The 21,355-nt window shown below is 47.3% G+C and overlaps 1 protein-coding gene across 5 annotated transcripts in view; it reads left to right on the forward strand.

The window, feature by feature from the left end:
* MAP3K13 (mitogen-activated protein kinase kinase kinase 13) overlaps positions 1-21,355 on the forward strand; it is a 73,382-nt gene that overhangs the window by 42,997 nt on the left and 9,030 nt on the right. For all 5 annotated transcript variants that reach the window (XM_017826303.1, XM_017826299.1, XM_017826301.1 and 2 more), the window contains 9 exons: positions 5,121-5,695; positions 11,196-11,379; positions 11,508-11,699; positions 12,577-12,735; positions 15,572-15,730; positions 17,297-17,405; positions 18,346-18,455; positions 19,625-19,741; positions 20,248-20,385. In XM_017826303.1, coding sequence (XP_017681792.1) covers positions 5,194-5,695; positions 11,196-11,379; positions 11,508-11,699; positions 12,577-12,735; positions 15,572-15,730; positions 17,297-17,405; positions 18,346-18,455; positions 19,625-19,741; positions 20,248-20,385 — 1,670 coding nt within the window. In that variant the 5' untranslated portion in view covers positions 5,121-5,193. The remainder of the gene's footprint in view (positions 1-5,120; positions 5,696-11,195; positions 11,380-11,507; positions 11,700-12,576; positions 12,736-15,571; positions 15,731-17,296; positions 17,406-18,345; positions 18,456-19,624; positions 19,742-20,247; positions 20,386-21,355) is intronic.

Here is a 21,355-nt window from a genome sequence, read left to right on the forward strand (position 1 = left end):
GGGTTGTGGCTGAGCATTCACGTGGGTGTGAGATGGGAAGAAACCTGTTTCCTTGAAGGAGCAGCATGTCTGGAGAAAGAGATTGATGGCTTAACAACACCCAAGCTTTTGCCTTGGGCTGCTCCATAGTTGGCTTAAAGGTTTGCCCATAGCGTGGCCTGGTCTGCACTGAGTTACTGTGGGCAGGCTTCATAGTGTAATTTTTTGGTTTTTTAACCTCACAAAACAGATAATGTAACTTATAAAATGTAATGTAATAATTAATGTAATAATGTAACTTGAAAAAAACTCCAGCCCCCCTGGAAACAAAGAGGTTGCCTTCTGGTGATGTGTAACTCATTCTCTATTAATAAATCTTTTACTTTTTGTTTTCAAAACAACCGTGCAAAACACAAGCATATATTCCAAGTGATGCAAAAAGTGTGGCAGAAGAGGAGTATCTGATCCACTCATACAGCATTTTCCTCACCAGGAGACTGGTGAGAAAGAGAAAAACTTTGTTGGAATCCTGTGTAATGAAATGACGTGATTCAAACCCCAAAGGTCAGAAGTGACAGGCAAAGCTCTGGGATTTGCCAGCTCAGCAGCTCTGTGTGTTCCTGTGCTGGAGTTGTACAGAGATGGGAGAGGACTGTGCATCAGCCTGTTGTAAAAATTCCCTGTAGAAACTAAGAGAGAGTCACAAGGGGCAGGAGAACCCAGCTGGGAGATGTGTAACAGGATGACTATGATTTATAAACATATTTTTTGTGGATTTTGTTAGATTTTTAGACTTTTTAAGGCATTGTCCCAAGTGGAGGTGATGCATACCTCCAATTCCAGTCATGTTATCAGTGAGGAAACGTGTAGTTACCTTGTACCCACTGTAACCAGAAGGAAATCTCACTGAGTACCAGGAAAAAGCAAGGAACTCCAGGGCCTGGATGTAAATAGTGATATGAACAGGAATCTCTGTCCTTGGTAGTTCCATGGCTCAACCAGCTGGTTTCTGCCAGCTACTCTTTTACAGACTTCAAACTTGGATCAGACAGTTGCTTTTATTCCCTTTGCATATTGAAAGTGCAGGCAGAGAATGTGCTTTGCTGGGTAATACAGAAATAGTGCTGCAGGGAAACTAACTCAGTGTTACTGGAGGTTTGGGCTGTTAGGACACTCTGTACTTACACCACCTTTCCAGCACATAACTTTTTGTCTCTGTGCTGTATCAGGAATGGTGATTTGCCACTCAATTTTTAGCACAGCTCTTTGAAGGAGAAACTTTAAAGGAGAAACTTCAGTTACAGCCCATTCAGGGCATTGGGTTAACTCAGCTGTGTCTTCAAACCTGGCCATTACCTTGACACTTTTATAAATATTGGGCTTGTGTAGGCAGCCACGTGCTTTGGTGGCTCTGGGTGCATCCTAGGACACTTTCTGGATGGCTGTTTCCAGGGGCAGACGCTGTATCAGGCAAGGTGAGAGCAGGCCTTGTGATAGTTGATTAATCCACTCAGTGATTTGGCTAAACTCTCACTTTTCTGATAGTTTTAAACTGTGTTTTGGGCTGCCTGACATGGTGAGGTGCAGCCTCACTCTTCCCAGAAGAGATGCTCTTCCTTCTCCTTTTGTCTGAGCATGGTGGGGTTTGCCTGGAAAAAATACTTTGCCTGGAAATGGAATCATTTACGGGAAGTTGTGATCATAGAAAGTTACACTGACGCTCAAATCTCCTTCCACGTGTAAGATAATTTGTTAGTGTAGAGTGCATGAACTCATCAGAACAGTTCAAATCAGAGGGTCTGCCTTGAAGTCTGTGTGTGCAGCAGCACTTTGTGAAATCAGAGTCTCTTAAATATGCACAGTCCTCCCACACACAGAGCTTCCAGCTTGTGACTGGAAGGCTGCTACAGCAGGAGCATGGCTGAGATGGAAACAGCACAGCCCTTGGCTCTGCCCTTCCCTGGCAAAGTTAAGGAGGCACATGCAGATCATAATCATGGAATCATGGAATGGTTTGGGTTGGAAGGGACCTTAAAGCCCATCCAGTCCCACCCCCTGCCATGGGCAGGGACACCTTCCACTAGCTCAGGTTGCTCCAAGCCCTGTCCAACCTGGCCTTGGACACTTCCAGGGATCCAGGGGCAGCCACAGCTTCTCTGGGCAACCTGTGCCAGGGCCTCCCCACCCTCCCAGGGAACAATTCCTTCCCGGTATCCCATCTCACCCTGGCCTTTGGCAGTGGGAAGCCATTCCCCTTGTCCTGTCACTATGTGCCCTTATGAAAACATGGCAAACAGTCTGGATATAATGAAACTTCAAACTTTCAAGAAAACATTTTTCTTTGCCTTGAATGAAACTTAGATTTCTTTTATTGGGAAGAGTTCAACATGAAAAATCTCAGCCTTTTGGTGCTCTGACTGAAAGAATGGAGGAGGCATGATGATAAACCTTGAAAAATGCTCTTCCTTTCTGTGAAGAGATGGTGAGGCTGAAGACAACCCAATTTATTTGTGTTGAATCAAATTTTGCTAAAGCAAGAGGTTGCACATTGCAGAATTTACTGTAATGGGAGAGAATGAAAAAAATTCATTTCCCCAACAAGTTGGCACTGATGTGTCGTGGCAGAAACTGCCTGCTACCCCCACCAGGGTTTCTGGACCATTTTGCTTCACATTGGCTTGATATGAAGTTGTTTTAAAATAAGTGCTGCTGTCTTATGCTCTCTAAACAATGAGTTTGCTACACCTCTGAAAATCAGGCTGCTTATGTAAGGGCCTAAATAAGGCTGTATCATGCCAATTTGAAAATACTTCTCTGACCTTTGCCTGCCACCTCTCTCCATCCAGGGGCATGTAAGATGGCAGAGCACTGTGCTTAAAGACTTTTTTTTATTTGAAATGTCTCAGGGTTGGAGAAAGCAAATTTTATCTGGGAAAACAGATTTTATGTCCCTCAGTCCAGGGGTTTGTTCTTGGCTGGGCTATTGCAGTCATGTCTAAGCTGTGTTGTGAAAAGCTGTTCTTTCCCCGTTGAACCAAAATTCCAGAGTCAGAAAACTGCGTAGAAAGGTAAAAGCAAAAACTTAAACTTGTACTAGTGTACTCTGAGAGTCAGGTAATAGCAAAATGATTTTATCCTCCAAGTCTGATTTAATCCTTTATGCACTTCCCATGGCTTAGATTTGAGATACTTTGGGGACACTGTTACCTCAAATTCTGCCCTTACTTTCATATTTCTTACAGGAAAACCTGACTGATGTTTTATTTACATTGCTTAGTGTTCTGTGTCACCAAAAGTTACAAACGTTCTCTGTGGGAACACTGGTCACATTTTGCTTTTGTTTAAAGAATCACTTCTTTCTCTCAGAATGTTGGAGGTGAGCAGGAGCAGTGCCCAGAAACACTTAGTTGGGCCTGGCTTGGTGTTTTCCTGAAATTCTGTTCAGGTCTGAAACTTTTTCTCATCAGCAACAAAATCTGTGATGATAGAACCACTACTGCTAGTAGTAATTGTACTACTGAGGTCACACTGCAGCTTCCCATGCCGAGGAGTCAGTCCTTGTAATGCTGGTCAGAGGCAGGTCAGGAATAACCAACTCTCCAGCTTCCAGTACGAGTCTCATTCAGCTCCTGTACTGTCTGGGCCATGCTGCAACATTTGCCTCACCTGCTGTTTTGTTTTCTTTTAAAGACAAAGTCTGCAGCCTAAATAACATCCTTCTAATAAAGCTTTAATGCTTTATTAATCCATGTGATCAGGAAGAAGTAGAGGAATGTAATCCAGGCTCTTGGCTGTTCTCTTTTGCTGCTTCCTCTGCTGGGGAGGGACTGAAGCTCAGGGTGTGAGCTTTTCATCCCACAGGCTGAAGGTCTTATCTCTCCTCTCTGCCATGACCTCATCTTGAGGAGTTACGGGTCTGAGCTGTTCCCTTTCCATTGGCTGTGTCCTACCTGGCCACCTCTTTCTTCTTTTCAGTGGCTGTTTGCAGAGCCCGGGACTTTGCACACAGTGTAACTGATCTTGCTTCTGAACAAAATACTTTGCTAATGCCGTTTATTTTTTTCCACCTCTCAGCTTCTTATGGAATTTAAAACCGGACTTTGTTCTGTGTTATGGGATGAATGAACTTAATTACTTTTGGCACAAAGTTAGAGCTTCTTGTTTCAGAAGTGGGTTCAATCACTGTATGGGCCATTCACTTAGGAGTTGGACTTGATGATCCTTATGGGTCCCTTCCAGCTCAGAATATTCTGTGAAGTGACTCTGTCCCAAAAAAGTGTTTTGGCGGTTGGCAGCTCTGGCAGCCTGACCCCTGGCTGTGGACCTGGTTCTGTGGGAAGGTAACAGAATGGGTTGTAGGAAAAGGGTCCCTCAGTGGAGCTCACACCAAGAGATGAGGGGACTTCTTAAAAGGGATCCCAGCTCTGAATTTATGTGCACCCTACCAGGAGCTCCTGCAGGGAAAAGCAGAGAGCAGTGGGAGGAGATGCTCTTGTGGAAGGAGGGAGATCAGCAAGGAGGGTCTGCTGTGAACTCTGAGTCGTACTTGTTTATGAGGGTGACATGTATGTGATTAGAGAATTGAACAATATCTTTGCCACACTGAACTTGAAAGGATTAAACTAAAGGTCCGGGATGGTCATAAGTAGGTGGGGCTCAGAGGGAGCGGCTACAAACCATCACTGGGTGGGCTCAAGTACCTGTATCACTGGGCTTTGTTTCTCTAATATCTTGTCTCAAGGGCTTGCAGAGGAATCCTGAGCTTGTGGGCTGTGCCAGACCAGAAACAGAGGCTGGATTCAACCCATACCTGAGCTGGGAAACCCCCGGGGCCAGCTTCAGTCAGATAAATGCTATAGTAACTCTTCCGCAAAGAGTCTTTCATGATTTTGACCTTTAGGCTCTTGTTTAAAACTTGTGGTGTTTGTTTACCAGGCAATTCCTGCAGTAGGTTACCGAGAGTACTGCCTGAGTGGAGTTTCTGTTGGAATTATTTGTTTCTTTTAGGGCAGTAATTATTTACCAAGTATCAGCAGTTGTCTGGAAAGTCTAGTTAATTATCAGCTCGCCTCAGTGAAAGCGCACGAAGTGAAAATACTTAAATAAAAATTTGAAAGTTGTTCTTTTTCCTCTCCTTTCAGGTACTGGGTCCACGTGTCGCATCTGAGTTGTGTTGCACAAATTCTCTAAGCCCCAGCTCGGCCCATCTCCTTGATGCACACTCACAGCATCATGGCCAGCACTCAGGAGCGCCTGGGCCTGTCTTCCTCCCCGAACTCCATGGGCAAAGCTTTCTGTGAGGACAAAGACTTGGGTAGGTTCCCCGACGAGCACACCCCCGCCGGGACCCACCCGTCCCCCGAGCTCATCGAGGACGTGCGGGACAAGGGTTTGCTGCCGGCGGAGCTGCTGGAGGGCGTGAGCAGCCCGGTCACGGCGGCCGTGCTCACCAGCATCAGCGAGGACTCCCGGGACCAGTTCGAGAACAGCGTCCTGCAGCTGCGGGAGCAGGACGAGCCCGACACGCCCGTCCCGCAGGGCCCCCGGGGCGCGGGGGACGGGGACAGCCACGGCGCGGGGGACGATGTCAAGGTGCAGTTCAACAGGTCGGGCAGCGGCAGCGGCGGCTTCCTCGAGGGGCTCTTCGGGTGCCTGCGGCCCGTGTGGAACATCATAGGCAAGGCGTACTCCACGGACTACAAACTGCAGCAGCAAGGTGAGCAGGGGACCCGGCCCGCGGCGCTGCGGGGGGAGCGTGTGACGGGCGGGGAAGGCACCCGGGGCTTTTGCCCGGCTTCCCACGGGACCGCTCTTGTGTCGTGCAGCCCCTCTTCTGGGCGTGCAAAGACAAATCCTGCACTGCAGAGCCGGCGGCCGTCATTTGTGGCAAAAGCAGCTCGGGATGGAGTCAAAACCAGCTGCCTGTTCTGGCCCGTGTGTGGTCCGTCGTGACAATGTCTGAATCTGAACCGAGCGTGGGGATCAGAAGGATCTCTGTTGAGGTGGTTGGTACAATCCCTGTGTTAATTTCTGGAGGTTTTTCATGTCAGATGGACAACACTGACATAGGCATTTCCCACTGGGAATCTGTATGTGAAGGCTTTTCCAGCCGACCACCTAAATAGCAGAAGTGTCGCTTTTCTTTTAAAAAGGCTTGTGTGCCTTTTTATTCAGCAGTAATTTTCCTCTTTAAAATACCATTCCATTCAGAACTTATCTTTCCAGAAATAAGGTTTATACCTTTTTTCATTTAAATGTGTAAGTGTAAATGTGTAAGTGTATGTGAGTACGAACATATATATAAAATATGTAGTTTGGAAATAAGTGATGTCCCAGTTGATTTCATATCTATATATGGTATGATATATATATCATATATATAGATATAAGTCTCTTTAGGTGCTGCTGAAAGCTAAAGGGCAGAGTATGTTCTGCTGTTGGTGTCTGATTTCTCCCCTAGAACAGGGGGAGGGAGGTGGCAGATGGGAAAAGAACAAGCTGTCATTAGAATTAAGGAGCTGAAATGGTGGAGGCTTATGGAAAATGGGAACAGCCTGGCCACCATGGTACCATGGGGCAGAAGTGTCCTGTGCTGCTGTGACCATCACTCACTATTAATCAAATGGTTCTCTAGCACTGACAAATTATAAGATACATGGTCAGAAACCTGTCTAAGTGGTTCATATCTAAACCCCAGAGGGATGGGGAACAACTGCTAATATGAGGGAACAGAGATGTTAAACAACATTTCGGTGAATTTGGCTTCATATAAACTTACTCCTTCCCAGAGTCAGTCATTCCCAGCTCATAACGGAGTAGGAAATGCACCTCTGCATTCCAGGATGGCAGGTGGCTCCTGAGCAGCACCTGTGTGCTCAGCAAGGGTTTGCTTGGCTTGAAATCCTTTGGCACAGTCGGTTCTAAGTTTTGTTTGCATGTTGTTTATTCAGTGTGTCACATGTGGTTCAGACTATAAATATAAAAAGTGACTGGAAGGTCCTTGGGGGATTAACACTGTTGGGGGGATTGCACAATATGTGCAATGTGGATGTGGACAGTTTTGGAAGGGACTATCAGGCTGGGGAGTCTCCCTTGGGATGGAGGAGGAGGAGATTGTGAGCAGTCAGATGACATCCAGAGGAAGCACTTGGTTTTGTATGGAAGTCACTCGTGTCAAAGATTGAAGCACTAATGAGTGAAAATGAGCAGCTGAGAGGGGGGCTGGGTTGGAGGGTGCTCGCAGATCTTCTGTGCACAGAGGGGTCTTGCTGTTCTCTGTGCCCTGAGCATGTCCAGAGCCATGGAGCCAGGGGCTTCTTGCAGTTTGCTGTTGGCATCAGCCCCTTCTAAAAGGGCAGCTTTGAACTGGCTGCAGATGTGGTAAGGCTGAGGATTAATTGGGATCTGCTATAAACGGCCTGTGTGGTTTAGCTGCCTCTTCAGTGTCTTCACCGTAAGCAGTGGGAATGAAAAGGAGATGTTTCTTGTATTATTATTTTTTCCTCTGAACTGCTCTGATGGCAGAAGCGCACTTCTGTTGCCCAAGGATAAACCTTTCCAAACTGTTGCTGTGCTAAAATTTGAGGATTTTGTCAGAATATTCATGTTCTGTTTTCCAAATGATCTCATTCTTGCTTCTTACCACCAGAAAATCATCTTTGTGTGCATTTCATCAGCTACATACAAGCCAGCACTTCAGTAACTGATGGGATTATTTTTATTTTTGCTGTCTTTTAGCAAGAGCACAGAGGAATTTGTGTTTGTGTTTGTGCAAGTCCTGTGCATTTGGAGAAGAGGCTGAGGAAATGTCTCTGGCTCTTTCAGCAGCAGGGAGAGGCTTGTGGTGACCTTTCCTTCCCCTGGGAGCTTCTTTACAGCTTTGGGCTGGTGCCACAGATCTTGCAGATGATATTTTTTTCCCTTCTTCATGAGACAACTACTTTAAGCCTCATCCAGGAGCAATCCTTTGTGTTGGGCTGAATCAACAGCTGGGGTAGGAGCCCAGTTTGGATCTGCAACCCTGCGGCCTTGCAGTACTTAAAGGGGATTATAAAAAAGAGGGAGAGTGGCTTTTTACAGAGACAGGTAGGGATAGAGCAAGGAGGAATGGTTTTAACTAAAAGAGGAGAGATTTAGATTAGATGTCAGGAAGAAATTCTTCCCTGTGAGGGTGGGGAGGCCCTGGCACAGGTTGCCCAGAGAAGCTGTGGCTGCCCCTGGATCCCTGGAATTGTCCAAGGCCAGGTTGGACGGGGCTTGGAGCAACCTGGTCTGTGATGTCCTGCCCATGGCAGGGGGTGGAACTGGTTGAGCTTTAAGGTCCCTTCCAACCCAAACCATTCTATGTTGCCTGGAGGTGCTTCCTGGTACTTTTTGGTGCTCTCCATGATCCCTGCCTGCCTGCTTTGGATCTCCTGCAGGCCCAGACTCTAGGACGTGGTGGTGGTGTTGTGGTGTGCCTACAACTAGTGAAATACAAATAGGTTCCATGCCCTTGGCAGATGTCTGATCCTTGAGCCCACATTGCCTGTGAAGGTCTGGCTCGTGACTGGGTAAATGAGGGGAAAGATAAGAACAACTTTTACATGATTCCACGTTATTTTCTTGTTGAAAACACTCCTTGAATGTCCTTCCCAATAGCCAGGGTGGTCATCAAGAGGAGTGGGTTTCCATGCTCCCCTTAAGGACCCACTCTGGGAGCTGCTGCAGGCTGGTGGGCTGAGCAGTGCCAGCGCTGCTTGGTGAGGGGCCTTTCCTGCAGGGAGGGTTTGCTTTTGTGCTGTTCAGTGCCAGCTGATTATCTGAGGTTTAAGTATTTGACCCATAAAGACCCATAAAACCCCTCCTGACTGTTTTTCCAGTTGCTTACCCTGATTTCTAAAGGCTGTTGGTGAGTGCTTTCAGGGAGATACAGTCAGTTCTTTCATTTGCATCTACCAGTTACTTAATTGGGATTGTTGGGACTCCAACACTTTAAAGTAAGACTTGTTTGTGTTTCCTACAGACTCATTAGAATTGCAAGCCATTTTCTTTGGATTAAGAATCTGTCTCCAGGAGTTGCTTTCACCTTTCCCTTCACAAGTTACGTGTTTACTGTCGCCGTGAGGGTTTTTGTGTGTACCTGGAGAGCAAGGTGCCCATCCAAGGGTGGTTGTGGTGGTGGGGTTTCTGTAAACCAGAGATGCTTCTTGTCACAGTGCCAAGGCTGGCCAGCAGCCAACGCTGGAAAAAACTTCCTCCAAATAGATTGGCTCAATGGCTCAGGCTGCTCCTGCGTTTCTTCCCCCATGGGAAACAGATTCCCATCATTCTACTCCAGTGGTTCTTAATCACCTCAGAAACGCAAGTTCTTGCGTAATTCCTGCTGCTATTACACTCTAATTTATTTAGGGCAAGTTTCTTTAGGCCCAGAAGAGTCTGACTGTTGCACTGTATGTTACATGTGGATTGGTTCTTTGTTCCTCTTGATATTCCCAAAGCTGTGGCTGCTCCATCCCTGGAAGTGTCCAAGGCCAGGTTGGATGGGGCTTGGAGTAACCTGGGCTAGTGGAAGGTGTCCCTGCCCATGGCAGGGGGTGGCACTGGATGAGCTTTAAGGTCCCTTCCAACCCAAAGCACCCCAGGATTCTGTGAAAGAAACAGCTATTTCAGTACAATGAAATTGTTTCAGTGTTGCCCATATAAAAACACTGTTCATCAACACACACAAAAATCACCTGTATTTGCCACCTCCTTTCAGGAGCAGTGAATTTGTGAATTAAATAGAAATACAGATCTTCTCAATTTATTTATGACTGCTCTCATTTTATTTGTTTTCTTTATTTAAAGTCTTTTTAGTATCTAGATGTCTGACGACTTAAATACCAATTACAGTTCTGGGCTGTGAGCGGATCCATCAGTGGGGAAAACAGCCTTGTGTCTGAGGGGGAACGTGTGCCCAGGGTTGAACTTTGCCCTGCCAAGGCGGGGGGAATTTCTGCTGTAGATGAACACTGTTGTTGTTTCCAGTTCAGTGAGCAGAAGGAGTGCTGGGGTCTGGCTCCAGAGGGGAGCTGGGAGCCATTCGGCAGGAGACAGCCAGCCAGTGTCTGACTGACACAGGGATGAAAGAGGGAAAGGTTCCCATCGGGATCAGCCCACAGACAGTTTGGGGATATGTCTCCCTTCAGTGACAGGATCAAAAATGTGCACTTTGGCATAACCCCAGCTGGAGCCCTGGGAATACCCCGGTGGCTCAGGAAAGGGATGAGACAAAAAGACACACCTTTGCAGTCTCCAGCAGGGCTCTGTGCAGGTGTGACTGCCTTTTATTTCAGAAATCAGTGGGTTACTGGTTGTTTTTTCTGCTAAATAATTTACTCTCTAAACTTACACGATAAATAAATAATTGTCTGCCTTTTGTCTTGCTGTTTGTGAGATTTAAGGTAATTTCAGGGTGACTCACAGAGAGCAAGGGTTTCTGTTCTGATGGGTACAGCTCTCCTGAAGCAGTTTATACTGTGCCACTGGACCACTCCAGGACTGCCCCTACAAATGTGTGTAGGTCCCAAAGAGGAGGGGTTGCTTAAGCTTGTTTTGCCTGTTTGACATTGATACACACAACGTTGGTGTGGGAAAGACCCGTTTCTGCCACTGCTGGTGGTGGTTTATGTGCTTTGTGTATTTGGGTGACTTGGTGGTTGCTGGTCTGTGTTTTACAGCCTGCCACCTCTGCATTTCCCTTTTATTTCCTATTTGTGCCCAATTTGGGTGGAGGGAAACCCTCAATATTTTTTTTATGTCAGTTCTGAATATTAAACGTTTTTTCTCACCTATGCTTTTCTATGGAGTCACGTACTTCATAAGAGATACTGTCCTCCTTCAGTGTTGGGGTAGAGGATCTCCTCCCAAAATTGCCAATCCAGGGTCCCTGGCATGTTCAGTTCCTGCCTGCCAAGTCAAAGTGGCCCACCCAAGTGGTTAGCAGGGTGGTGAGCTCTGAAAAAGCAGCAGGAAGGATGGGAATGAGCAGGCTGGAGGTGACTGGGGTGGATGAAAGGGATGCTGGGGCTGAGCACGTGCTGTGTGTGCCTCCATTGCTTTCTGCCACCTACTACCTCTAGAAAAGTCCACCCTGAGGTGTAGGAGAGGGCAGGTGCTGCCCTGGTGTGATCTCACAGCAGAATATTTTCATGGTCTTTGTCTTGACCGTTATCGCGTTTTTCTGCCTGTGCCAGATACCTGGGAGGTGCCGTTTGAGGAGATCTCGGAGCTGCAGTGGCTGGGCAGCGGAGCACAGGGAGCAGTGTTCCTGGGCAAATTCCGGGCGGAGGAGGTGGCCATCAAGAAAGTGAGGGATCAGAACGAAACGGATATCAAGCACCTGAGGAAGCTCAAACACCCCAACATCATCGCGTTCAAGTAGGTCGTGGGACTTGTTCCAAGTGTTCCTTTGTCCAGGCAAGAGCCTTCCGCTCAGGTTCTCTGGGCAAGCCAGCCTTGCTGTCCAGTTGTGTGTCTGCAGCTCCTCACCGAGTTCTCTTTGGCAGGGGGGTCTGCACTCAAGCCCCGTGCTACTGCATCATCATGGAATACTGTGCCCACGGGCAGCTCTACGAGGTCCTGCGGGCGGGCAGGAAGGTCACCCCTCGGCTGCTGGTGGACTGGTCCACGGGCATTGCCAGTGGCATGAACTACCTGCACCTTCACAAAATCATCCATCGAGACCTCAAGTCACCAAAGTGAGTCTCAGCTGCTTAAACATCCCCGTTTGGGTTCCTCAGGTCACCGGTTTCAGCTGCTTAAATATCCCCCAGTTTGGGTTCCTCAGGTCACCAAAGGGAGTCTCAGCTGCTTAAACATCCCCCAGTTTTGGTGCTGTTTTTTTCTTGAGGGTTAGTTTGAAGTTTGGTCAAAAGGCTCTACTGTTCTTTTTCCACATTGTCTCAAAACTAATGAGAGTGAAACTACTGAAACTCGTTGGCACTCCCCTCCTGTGCTGTGGTTTAACAAGTCTGGAAATGCTACCAGTACCTTGACACATGATAAATAGCAGTCAGGAAATACTTAGTGATTTCATAGCATCCAGTCCTTTTTGAAAGTGGGATATTCTGTTGCTTTCTGCTTTTTATTTTTCCTTCTTAATCTCTTGTTATTTTCCTGATTTTTCTGGAACATGTCTCTCATTTCTCTGTTGCTTTCTGACTAAAACGTTCTGGCTGCTTATATTCTTACTCCCTAGATGTTCATCACTTTTTTAGCCTGTGACAGCGCATTAAGATAATGCTTTTAGATGGTTTACAGCACAGTTTAAGGTACAGAGGTGCCTCTGAATCCTCAGTTACTTGTTAATTTGCAGTTTTATCGGGATTGATTTTTGATTTGTAGCATGCAGAAGTGCATTTGAGGAACAAAACACAGCCCTAAAGCGAGTGAGAGCTTTCATCAGTGAAAATACATAATCTTTTCTCTTGTACTGCAGTTGTGAGCAGCATGGCCTCATCAACTGGTCGTGTTGATTAAGAAGGGATTTATTCCCAGGGGCTGTTGCGCTACATGAAAAGTCATAAAATGCTGATTTCTTTGTTGGTTTGTTTGTTTTTTTTTTTCCCCCTCTAGTGTTTTAGTTACACACACAGATGCAGTAAAAATTTCAGATTTTGGTACATCTAAAGAGCTCAGCGATAAAAGCACCAAGATGTCCTTTGCGGGAACAGTGGCTTGGATGGCCCCGGAGGTGATACGGAACGAGCCCGTCTCCGAGAAGGTGGATATCTGGTGAGTAGAGTTCAGGGTTAAGTATCTTCACCTTCTGATTAGCCACTTGGTTTTCCAGCACTTCCCACATCCTTTCCTCATCCTGCGCCTGGGGATGGTTTGCTCTGGGGTGGACTGTTCCTTTCTCCCTCTGCCTGGCGCCCCGAGCTGTGTTCCTGTAATGGAGAGGGGAATGACACACACGTGTGGGGGTTCCTGATGAGGCCCAGTGCAACCTGTGTCCTGCAGGGAGCAGGTGCAGAGGTTCTGCCCTGTGTCGTTATTCAGCCTAGAGCTTTCTTCCAGTGCTCAGGACCCCCTCAGCAACCTCTGCAACCAGGGTGGTTTTCCATTGCTTTCTGCCCTCTCAGGCCATGCTGGAGCTGTAGGGAGGCCTCTGCCCCACCACCTTGTGCTTTCTGCACACCAGGCTTGGATGTTACGTGAGCAGCCACAGGATTACAATCCAGTGACTCTAACCCTGGATCCAAAAGGGAGGAAACCAGGAGAGGCTCTAAGAGTTTTGAAACCTGTTTCCATCCCATGTGAAATATGCTTTGTGTCCAAAGGAACAGAAGGAAAGGTTCAGTTTCCATGCTGTTAAAAATGCTTGAGAGGGCTCAGCCTTGGAGCTCCTGTGGGAAGCCTCTCCACAGGTTTCAGAGCCCTTAGGGGAACTGCATCTCTGTTTCTGCCTCATTATTTCTGCATATTAAATGTCAGCAGCCAGGACAAATGCCCTTCTCCCTGCTTTACAGCCAGGAGGAATTTTCCTTCTTGTGGTTTTTCAGCTTCAGATGCTGTCACATCCCTGGCCCAGCAGGAAGCTGCAGGACAAAGCTGTGGGTGGCTCTGGGGGTGATGGAGTCAGACAGCAGCCTGCCTGCTGCTCCAATCTGAGCTCAGAGTTGGGCTTGACCTGATGGGCAGGGTTTCCCGTGGTGTGACCTGTGGTGTGCAGCTGCTCTGGTGCCCACGGTGTCCTGCATGTTCATTTAGTGTGGATGTACAGCCCACAGTTCATCAGAACATGCTGTTCTGCCTGCTCAGGTAGTGTGGATATATAGCCCACAGCACGGCCAGCCCTGCTGGGAGAAACTCTGGGCTTGTTTTGGAAAGAAAATACGCTCAGCATTTGTCTTCTGAGCTCCTCCCTTTGAACCACAGGATCGTGAAGAGGAATGGTGCTGGATTTCCACCCTCAGCTTTCTGTCCTTTAGAGTGGTTTAGGTTCAGGAATGTTGTGTGGAGCATCCTGTCTGATACAACCAGCTGAGCACTGTGGGCTCTCCTTTACTCCTTCCCTCAGTCTTGGAGATGCTGCTCTTTGGTACAATGTCCTCTTGAGTCCACAGCAGTGGTGATTGCTCCGACTCCTCCTTGCCATCCGTGCCTCCCCCAAGACGAGTTAAAAACGATGTTCATGGATGCTGGCGACAAATGAGAACAGTTCCTAAGCTGCTTATATGTCTGCTCTCTCTCATCTTTAACAGCATGCTAAAAAATAAATCTATAATCTTATCAGGAGTCTTGAAAATCCTTTGTCAGTTCTTAGTCATAACAAAGCTGAAACCAGATGAGCTTTCCTCGTAGTTTGTCCAAATACCTGGATCCCTGCTTTCCTGCAGCACATGGATAAAAATTTCAAGAGAAAAAACGTTCCAACTTTGCTTTTTTTGATTTTTTTTCCCCACATGATTTGAAGCCAGTGGGCTTTGAAAGTGCAACGTTTTTCTCGTGAAGTTGTTTCCTGGCTGATGGTTGTTCAGACCTGGCAGTTTGTCCCTTAGAAGTTTTTCTGTACTTAATAAAAGCAACTGGATATTGGTACAAGCCAGACACAGAAACACCCTTCTCACTTTTCACCTGGTTGGACCTGCTGGCTTGGCAGGGTCGGTGTCCCACAGGGGGGTGGGGTGTAAGTAAGGTGACACGTCTGGGTTGGAAATGGAGATGGTTGTACCTCACCTGTGTCACAGCCCGGTTGTTGATGTGCAGTTACAGTGGTGTTGGTTCTCAGCAGCATTTTGTTTACCTCTCTATTGACTGGTTTGGTGTTTCATTGGTGTTTTAGTGGGTGAAGATTGTAAATAAATCAAATAACACTTGGCTGTTATAAATAAAGGTTTATGTCCTTCCCCATCATTAAGAAAGAGAAACAAAGTGAGTTTTCTTGCCTGCATCTTTCAGTTCTTGTAGGAGGTTCTTTCCCAGACTGAGTTCTCTTAATTAATTTTTTTTTCTTGCTTTCTTCAACACAAAGGAAATATCAGTGAGACCTCATGTACTTTTGGTACTGACACTTATGCATGTGGCATTTGTTTCCTAATTTCTGTGTTTGCAGTAGTTGCAGTGCCGAGTTTCAAACCTATGAAACTCTTACCTGGGCATACAGGTAACAGTAGAGGGAGCTTTTGACTAGGGAAAAATATGTCAGTTATAATAAGAAAAGCCAATAAACCTTTGTTGTGTTGTCTCTGTAAGACACTCAGTTCTGTCTGTGCAGTAGTCAGTGATCTGTTCTTGCCAACCAGGACAGTCCAAAGTCTATCTGAGAGAAGCAGACTTTCCTTTTCTTTTAACAGGACTAAGACTTGATCTGTACAGAAAATGTGCTTTCAGGATTTTTAAATTCTCACAAATAAATAGGAAAGGGTGGGTGAAGACCAGTGTGGTTTGGTGTTCAGCCTAGTGCTGGGGCAGAGGAGGAAGAGTCACCTGGGGTGTTAAAAACCACTGTTGCACCTACTTGCGATTTCAGACCAGACATCCCTATTTCCCTGTTTTTGCCTAACAAACTGTTCTTTTCAAGCTGCAGAGCATGAATCCAATTTATCCTGGTTTATTTCTTCTTCAGGTCATTTGGGGTAGTTTTGTGGGAGCTGCTTACGGGAGAGATTCCCTACAAGGACGTGGATTCCTCGGCCATCATCTGGGGAGTGGGCAGTAACAGCCTGCACCTTCCCGTCCCTTCCACCTGCCCAGATGGCTTCAAAATCCTCATGAAGCAAACCTGGTAAGAGCCTGAACCCTGCACAGCACAGACCTAGGGCTGGCTCCCAGCTCCCTCCAGGCTCCCAGTAAAACCAGTGTCAGGGTGGGAGTGTTGAGCCCAGAGCAGGGGGCTCTGAAATGCTCCCACACTTGTCCTGAGAGCAGTAAAAGTTTTAACATTTTGGATTCTGCTTCCTTGTGGCAGCGGGGTTGGGCCCCAGAAGGTCGTTTGGAGGTTAGAGGAAGTAGGGAGAGACCTGTCTGGTTTGCTGAGTGGATGGGGCAGGGGAGGGAATGGGCAGACACTGGAGATGGGCTGGTGAGCGGGAAGGAGTTATATAGGAGAGAAGTGGGAGCAGAGCCTTATGGAGCCCCAGCAGGTGACAGTTACCCCTGAGTTACCTGTGCAGTGTGAATCAGGAGCAGGCAGCACAAAGGGCATCTTCAGTGGCCTTCAAGAGAGGTTTGATTTGTTGTAGCAGAGTAAGGGATAAAAGGTGGGAAGAGAAAAGGAGCTGGAAGTGAAGTAGGGGTAAAATTCCTTGAGGCTGGCTCCAGAGTGAAGGGAACTGATTTTTCACTCTGAAAACCCCTTGTAAGGGACTGGACAAAGAGAAATTTGAGCTTTCTGTCTGGAACACAGATTTTACAGGTCTAGATATGGAAAATGCTTTCAGTTTCCTCCACATACCAGAACAGAGCTGAAATTCTTTGTCTTGGGTGAATGCATTAAGTGATTTGTCCTTGTAATTGCATCTCGACACAGAGTGTAAAGGCTCTTCCAGCATTTTCCCACTGCATGAGTTTTACCAGCCATCCTTTCTGTGGCACAAGGGGGAAAACGTGTCAGAACCTGTGTGGATCTTTTCCAGGGGCTGTGTGCCCGACCCTGAGCTGCAGGGCGGTTCAGGGGCAGTGGAGGGCAGGAGCAGCTGGTGCAGCTCTGTACTACAGCGAGGACGTACAAACAGTTGTGTCCCCACCTAGTGGAAGGAGGGGGGTTGTAGGGGAGAGGAGGCTGAAGAAGCTGCTCTTGTTCTGAGCAAGAGGCTGGTTCAGTCCTGAAGCTCGAGTGAGGTATTTTTTCTCAAAAATACAAATGGTTTTGTACTTTTCTGAGATCTTACAGGGATTTTCAGTGCATTACAGTACTGTCTGGGCTCAGGCATGTATGGTGTGACAGCTCACATACCTTTGGTGCTTATAAACACCCTGTTTTGTTGGATGTAAATTATCATTTCTGCTAGATTGAGTATTCCCAGTGTAAAACTTGGACATTGATGGAACAACAGACCAACGTGTGTTTCTTCTTGACAAGCAAGTCAGGATACAAACTGAAACTGTTCCTGTCTTTCACTTTGTAGTCTTAAATGTTTTTCACCTCTTTTGCTCCTTCAGCAAAAAAAACCCCAGCTCTAGCACAATAAACTCGTATTCAGCAAAAGAGAAAACCAGAAAAGCTCCTCTGCTCTAGTCTGTCATCTGCACAAGTTCAGAGAATAGTTCTGGTGGAGCCCTTTCAGAAGGGCAGGAGAGGCTGGCAGTGTTCACCTCACCCATGCCTGGGGATGTGTCTGTTTTCCCTCAGGCAGAGCAAGCCCCGGAACCGTCCCTCCTTCCGGCAGACCCTGATGCACCTGGACATCGCCTCTGCCGACGTGCTGGCTACTCCTCAGGAAACCTACTTCAAATCCCAGGTAACTGGGGAAGGGCTGGAGCCCGTGAGCACTGCAGTTAGCTCCAAGGATTTGATTTTTGGAGGCAGGAGTCTGGATCCATGATTTCAGTTTGATTCTTGGGGAGAAGCAATCTGATGGGTGTTTGAAAATCTTTCACCCAGACTTTCCCAAGCTGAGGCATCTGTTGGCTTAGTGAGAGGCTCAGTGGTGCCTCCCTCCCTCCCTGAGCCTGCTGACTCCAGCTGCTCTGCTCCAGCTGTTCTCCCAGCACTGCTGTGCAGGAGACCATGAGGCTGCTGGGAGCAGAACCTTTGCATTTAGAGTGAAGGTGGGGGCAGCAAGTGGGACACAGAGTTGGGACAGGGCAGCAAAGGGACTCTGGGACTTTTCAGGAAAGATCTAAAAGTATGATCTGAGAGATCCCTCCCGGTCCTACCCATCAAGAAACTGTCTGTTCCCAAAGAGGGAAGGAGAATGAAACCTTGCCTCTAGTAAAGAAGAACTGTTGGGGTAGATGTGAGAAAATGGGGGCATTTATTAAAGCTGCAGGAAGCAGGGCTTCAATGGGCAAATAGAGTATCACCCTAGACAGTGATTATCGTGAAGAGAGCTTTCCAAATCATAAGCCTTTGTGCTTACTTTAACTGGAAAAAAAAGGAGCAAAATGTTGTCTTAGAACCAGAAGTGCTTTAGGAATTTTTCAAAGTATTTTTTAGAAAATGCAGATATGTTTTCAATTCTCTAATCAGAGCTCGAACTTCTAAATACCATTTGAAAATGCTGACACTAAACATGCTGCAGTGTTGTTACCCAAAATAATTCAGCTAACAGAAATACATTTTCAACCCAAACCTGTAATTTTCTGCTCTACACAAAGAACATTGCCCAAGAGTTCTTCTGTTGTGCACCTAGGGATCCAAATTCTTTGTAAACACCTAAAAGCAAATTGCTTTCCTAGGCTGAATGGAGAGAAGAAGTGAAGAAACATTTTGAGAAAATTAAAAGTGAAGGAACTTGTATCCACCGGTTGGATGAAGAATTGATTCGGCGCCGAAGAGAAGAGCTCAGGTCTGTTGACAGTCCTTTATGTTTCCTGCTCACTTTTCCCACCCAGCATTCCCTTCTCCTGCTAAATGAGCCCAGCTCCCTCAGCTTGTCCTCTTGGGGCCTGTGCTCCAGGCCCTGACTGGGGTTTTCCTGCTTCTCTTGTAATGAGGGTCCCAAAACAGGATGCAGTATTCCTGGTGGCATAAATTTGGGCAGCCTAAATCCCTTGTGAGCTCAGAAACTGAAGTTCCTGTGTGCATGCCCTGGAGCTTGAGCGCTGCTTGGTTGATGGGAAGCTGGAGAGAAAGAGTGGGAACTGTCCCTGCCCTTGGGCAGTCTCGACGATTTGCTCCAGGCAGGATGGGCAAAGGCTTGTGTGTTTACCAGGGAATATTTCTGCCCGAGATTTGGTGTTCGTGATAACAGCACTGGAGCAGGTACATCCATCTTCCTGGGAAATCCCTCTTGCAGTTTTCTGTGAGCTTTCTCTGCCCTGATGCTTTCCTTGGATTAGTTATTGCCGAGGAGTGAACACACTGCATTTGACCAGCCCACCCAAACCCATTTTGAACATTAGACCAACTTAAAAATGAAAGCAGGATGTTTATTTCAGAAAGGAAAGTGTTACCTCCTGTGACAGAAATTTGCAACTGTAGTTACGACAGAGAAACATAAAACGCCAAGTAGCAGTTCTGTGTCAAACCAGAGGCAGTCTTGGCCAGTTTGATGCAGTGGTGGGTAAGTGTCCCCTGGCCCAGGGGAGCTTTGCCTGGTCACATCTTCTGGCTGCGGTTCCATTTGTCTTCTGCAGCTGTACTGGAGCTGTGGGGGCACCCTGCTGTTAGTGGAACACAGACACACCAGTGTTCCCTATTCCTGCAGAAGCTGGTTTAGCCCCTTTTCTGTGCAAACAGGATGATCAGGGCTCGGCCAAAGGGCTCCTGGGTGCATGTGAGGCATTTGCAGCTCCTCTAGGGAGAAGTGTTGCCACTCTTTCAAGGCCATTAAACACTTCCTAAATCACACAGTGATTTATTGCTGTATCAGGCTCTTAGTCATCATTTACTGTTAGTTTTATCTGGGGTTCAGTGCAGTACTTCTGGCAAATTTGACTTTTCCTAAAACACCTGTACTTTTCCTCTCTTGGTCCGTGGACACCAGAGTGGAATAATGACCTTTGTGCTTTCCAGGCATGCATTAGATATCCGTGAGCACTACGAGAGGAAGCTGGAGCGGGCCAACAACCTGTACATGGAGCTCAGTGCTATTATGCTGCAGCTGGAGGTCCGGGAGAAGGAGCTCATCAAGTACGTGTCTCTGGGAATGGTGGCACGGGCGTGGCAGTCTGCACACAGGAGAACAAAAGCAGTGCTTCATTTCTAAACTGTGTAGTGCTACCTGTAGATTTAGTGTCCCCTGACAAGCTCAGAGGGTGAAGGAGGAGCTGGCAAGCAGGGAGAGGCCCCTTGTGAGTGGGTTCCTGCAGACCCCTTAGTGCTTGTGTCTGTCCCAGGGGGTACTGACTGGGAGAAAGGCACCTTTCCATTTGGTGCTGGCATCCTTTGGGCCCTTTGTAAAACGAACAGCAGTGCTGCTCCTGGACTGTGTGCCAGGGCCCTGTTCCAGCTGCCTGATCCCTGCAGAGGGAATTCAGAAATGTCTGTGTCCTTTCCCAGCACAGCCTGTCGTGTTGCACCCAGCCATGGCTCACTGTGGAGCCGTGTTCCTGTCCAGCAGGACCTGCACTTGGACAAAGAAAGAATTCATCTGGTTTTGGTTTGTTCTTTTCTTTTTTCTTTTCCCAATGTTTCAGGAGGGAACAAGCAGTGGAAAAGAAATACCCTGGGACTTACAAGCGCCACCCGGTCAGACCAATAATCCACCCCAATACAGTGGAGAAGCTGATGAAGAGGAAAGGAGTCTCTCATAAACCAGGCAGCCAGACTAAACGGTGAGAAACAACCACCCAGTCCTGTGCCAGAGCCTGTGGCAGATCCCCCTTGGGATGAGCAGGCAGCCTCTCCTTCCCTTTGGGTCTGGGGACACGCAAGGTGGGACAAGGGGCTGTTCGCTCTTGGGCCTGCTCTGATCCTCAGAACCACAACTGTTGAATTATCTGAAGGTAAAAGGGCTGAATCCTGCCATCCCTTGCACCTGGGCAGCTCTCTGGAACCACAGCATCACAGGATGCTTTGGTTGGATGAATGAACTGCTGGTCCATGTGATTTTTGAGCAGATGATGGTGCTTGGACAGGAGGTATCTCACATGCTGTCTCAAATTCCTAACTGTCCAAGCAGAGAGCAGTTAGATCATCCTTGACTGGATTTATAAATAAGCAAGGTTGAGGGATTGTGGAAATCAGGCACTCCTCAGGGATATATTGTTGAGGAATTAATTTGGGATCTGAAATTTGGGAATTCATGCTGTCCTTTCATCTATTTCTCTTCTGCCTGACTTTCAGAAAGTGAGATTATTTTTTCCAAAGGAGTTGTCTGGTTTATTCTTCCTTTTTTTTGGGATTTCCAGGAGTTAGTCCTGATTAACAGTGAATAATCACTTCTGAATTAATATCCCCACGTGGCTCTGAGATGAGCAGGCTGATCATCATCTGCAGATTGGGGCTGTATTGTGCTGAGCATTGTACATGCATGGAGGAGGAGCCCTACCCCAAGATCCTGGGAGGGAGCTATTTTTGGAGAGAACATCAAAATAAAAGTGGAAAAGGGAGAGTGTGTGAGAGCTATTGATAAAAGCAGCAAGAAGGGAGCGTAGAGCAGGATGGGCTGAATGGAAAGGACATGGAGTGGAGAGAATCAAAGGGAAGGAAATGCAGGAGTCAAACAGCTGAAGGGGAGGGCGGCCTGTAGATTTTGGGAAGCCGGAGTGTGCTTGTGGCTGCAGCTGCCTCTTCATCCCTGCT

Source organism: Lepidothrix coronata, unplaced genomic scaffold, assembly GCF_001604755.1.
Source record: "Lepidothrix coronata isolate B3197 unplaced genomic scaffold, Lepidothrix_coronata-1.0 Scaffold125, whole genome shotgun sequence".
NCBI lineage: Eukaryota > Metazoa > Chordata > Aves > Passeriformes > Pipridae > Lepidothrix > Lepidothrix coronata.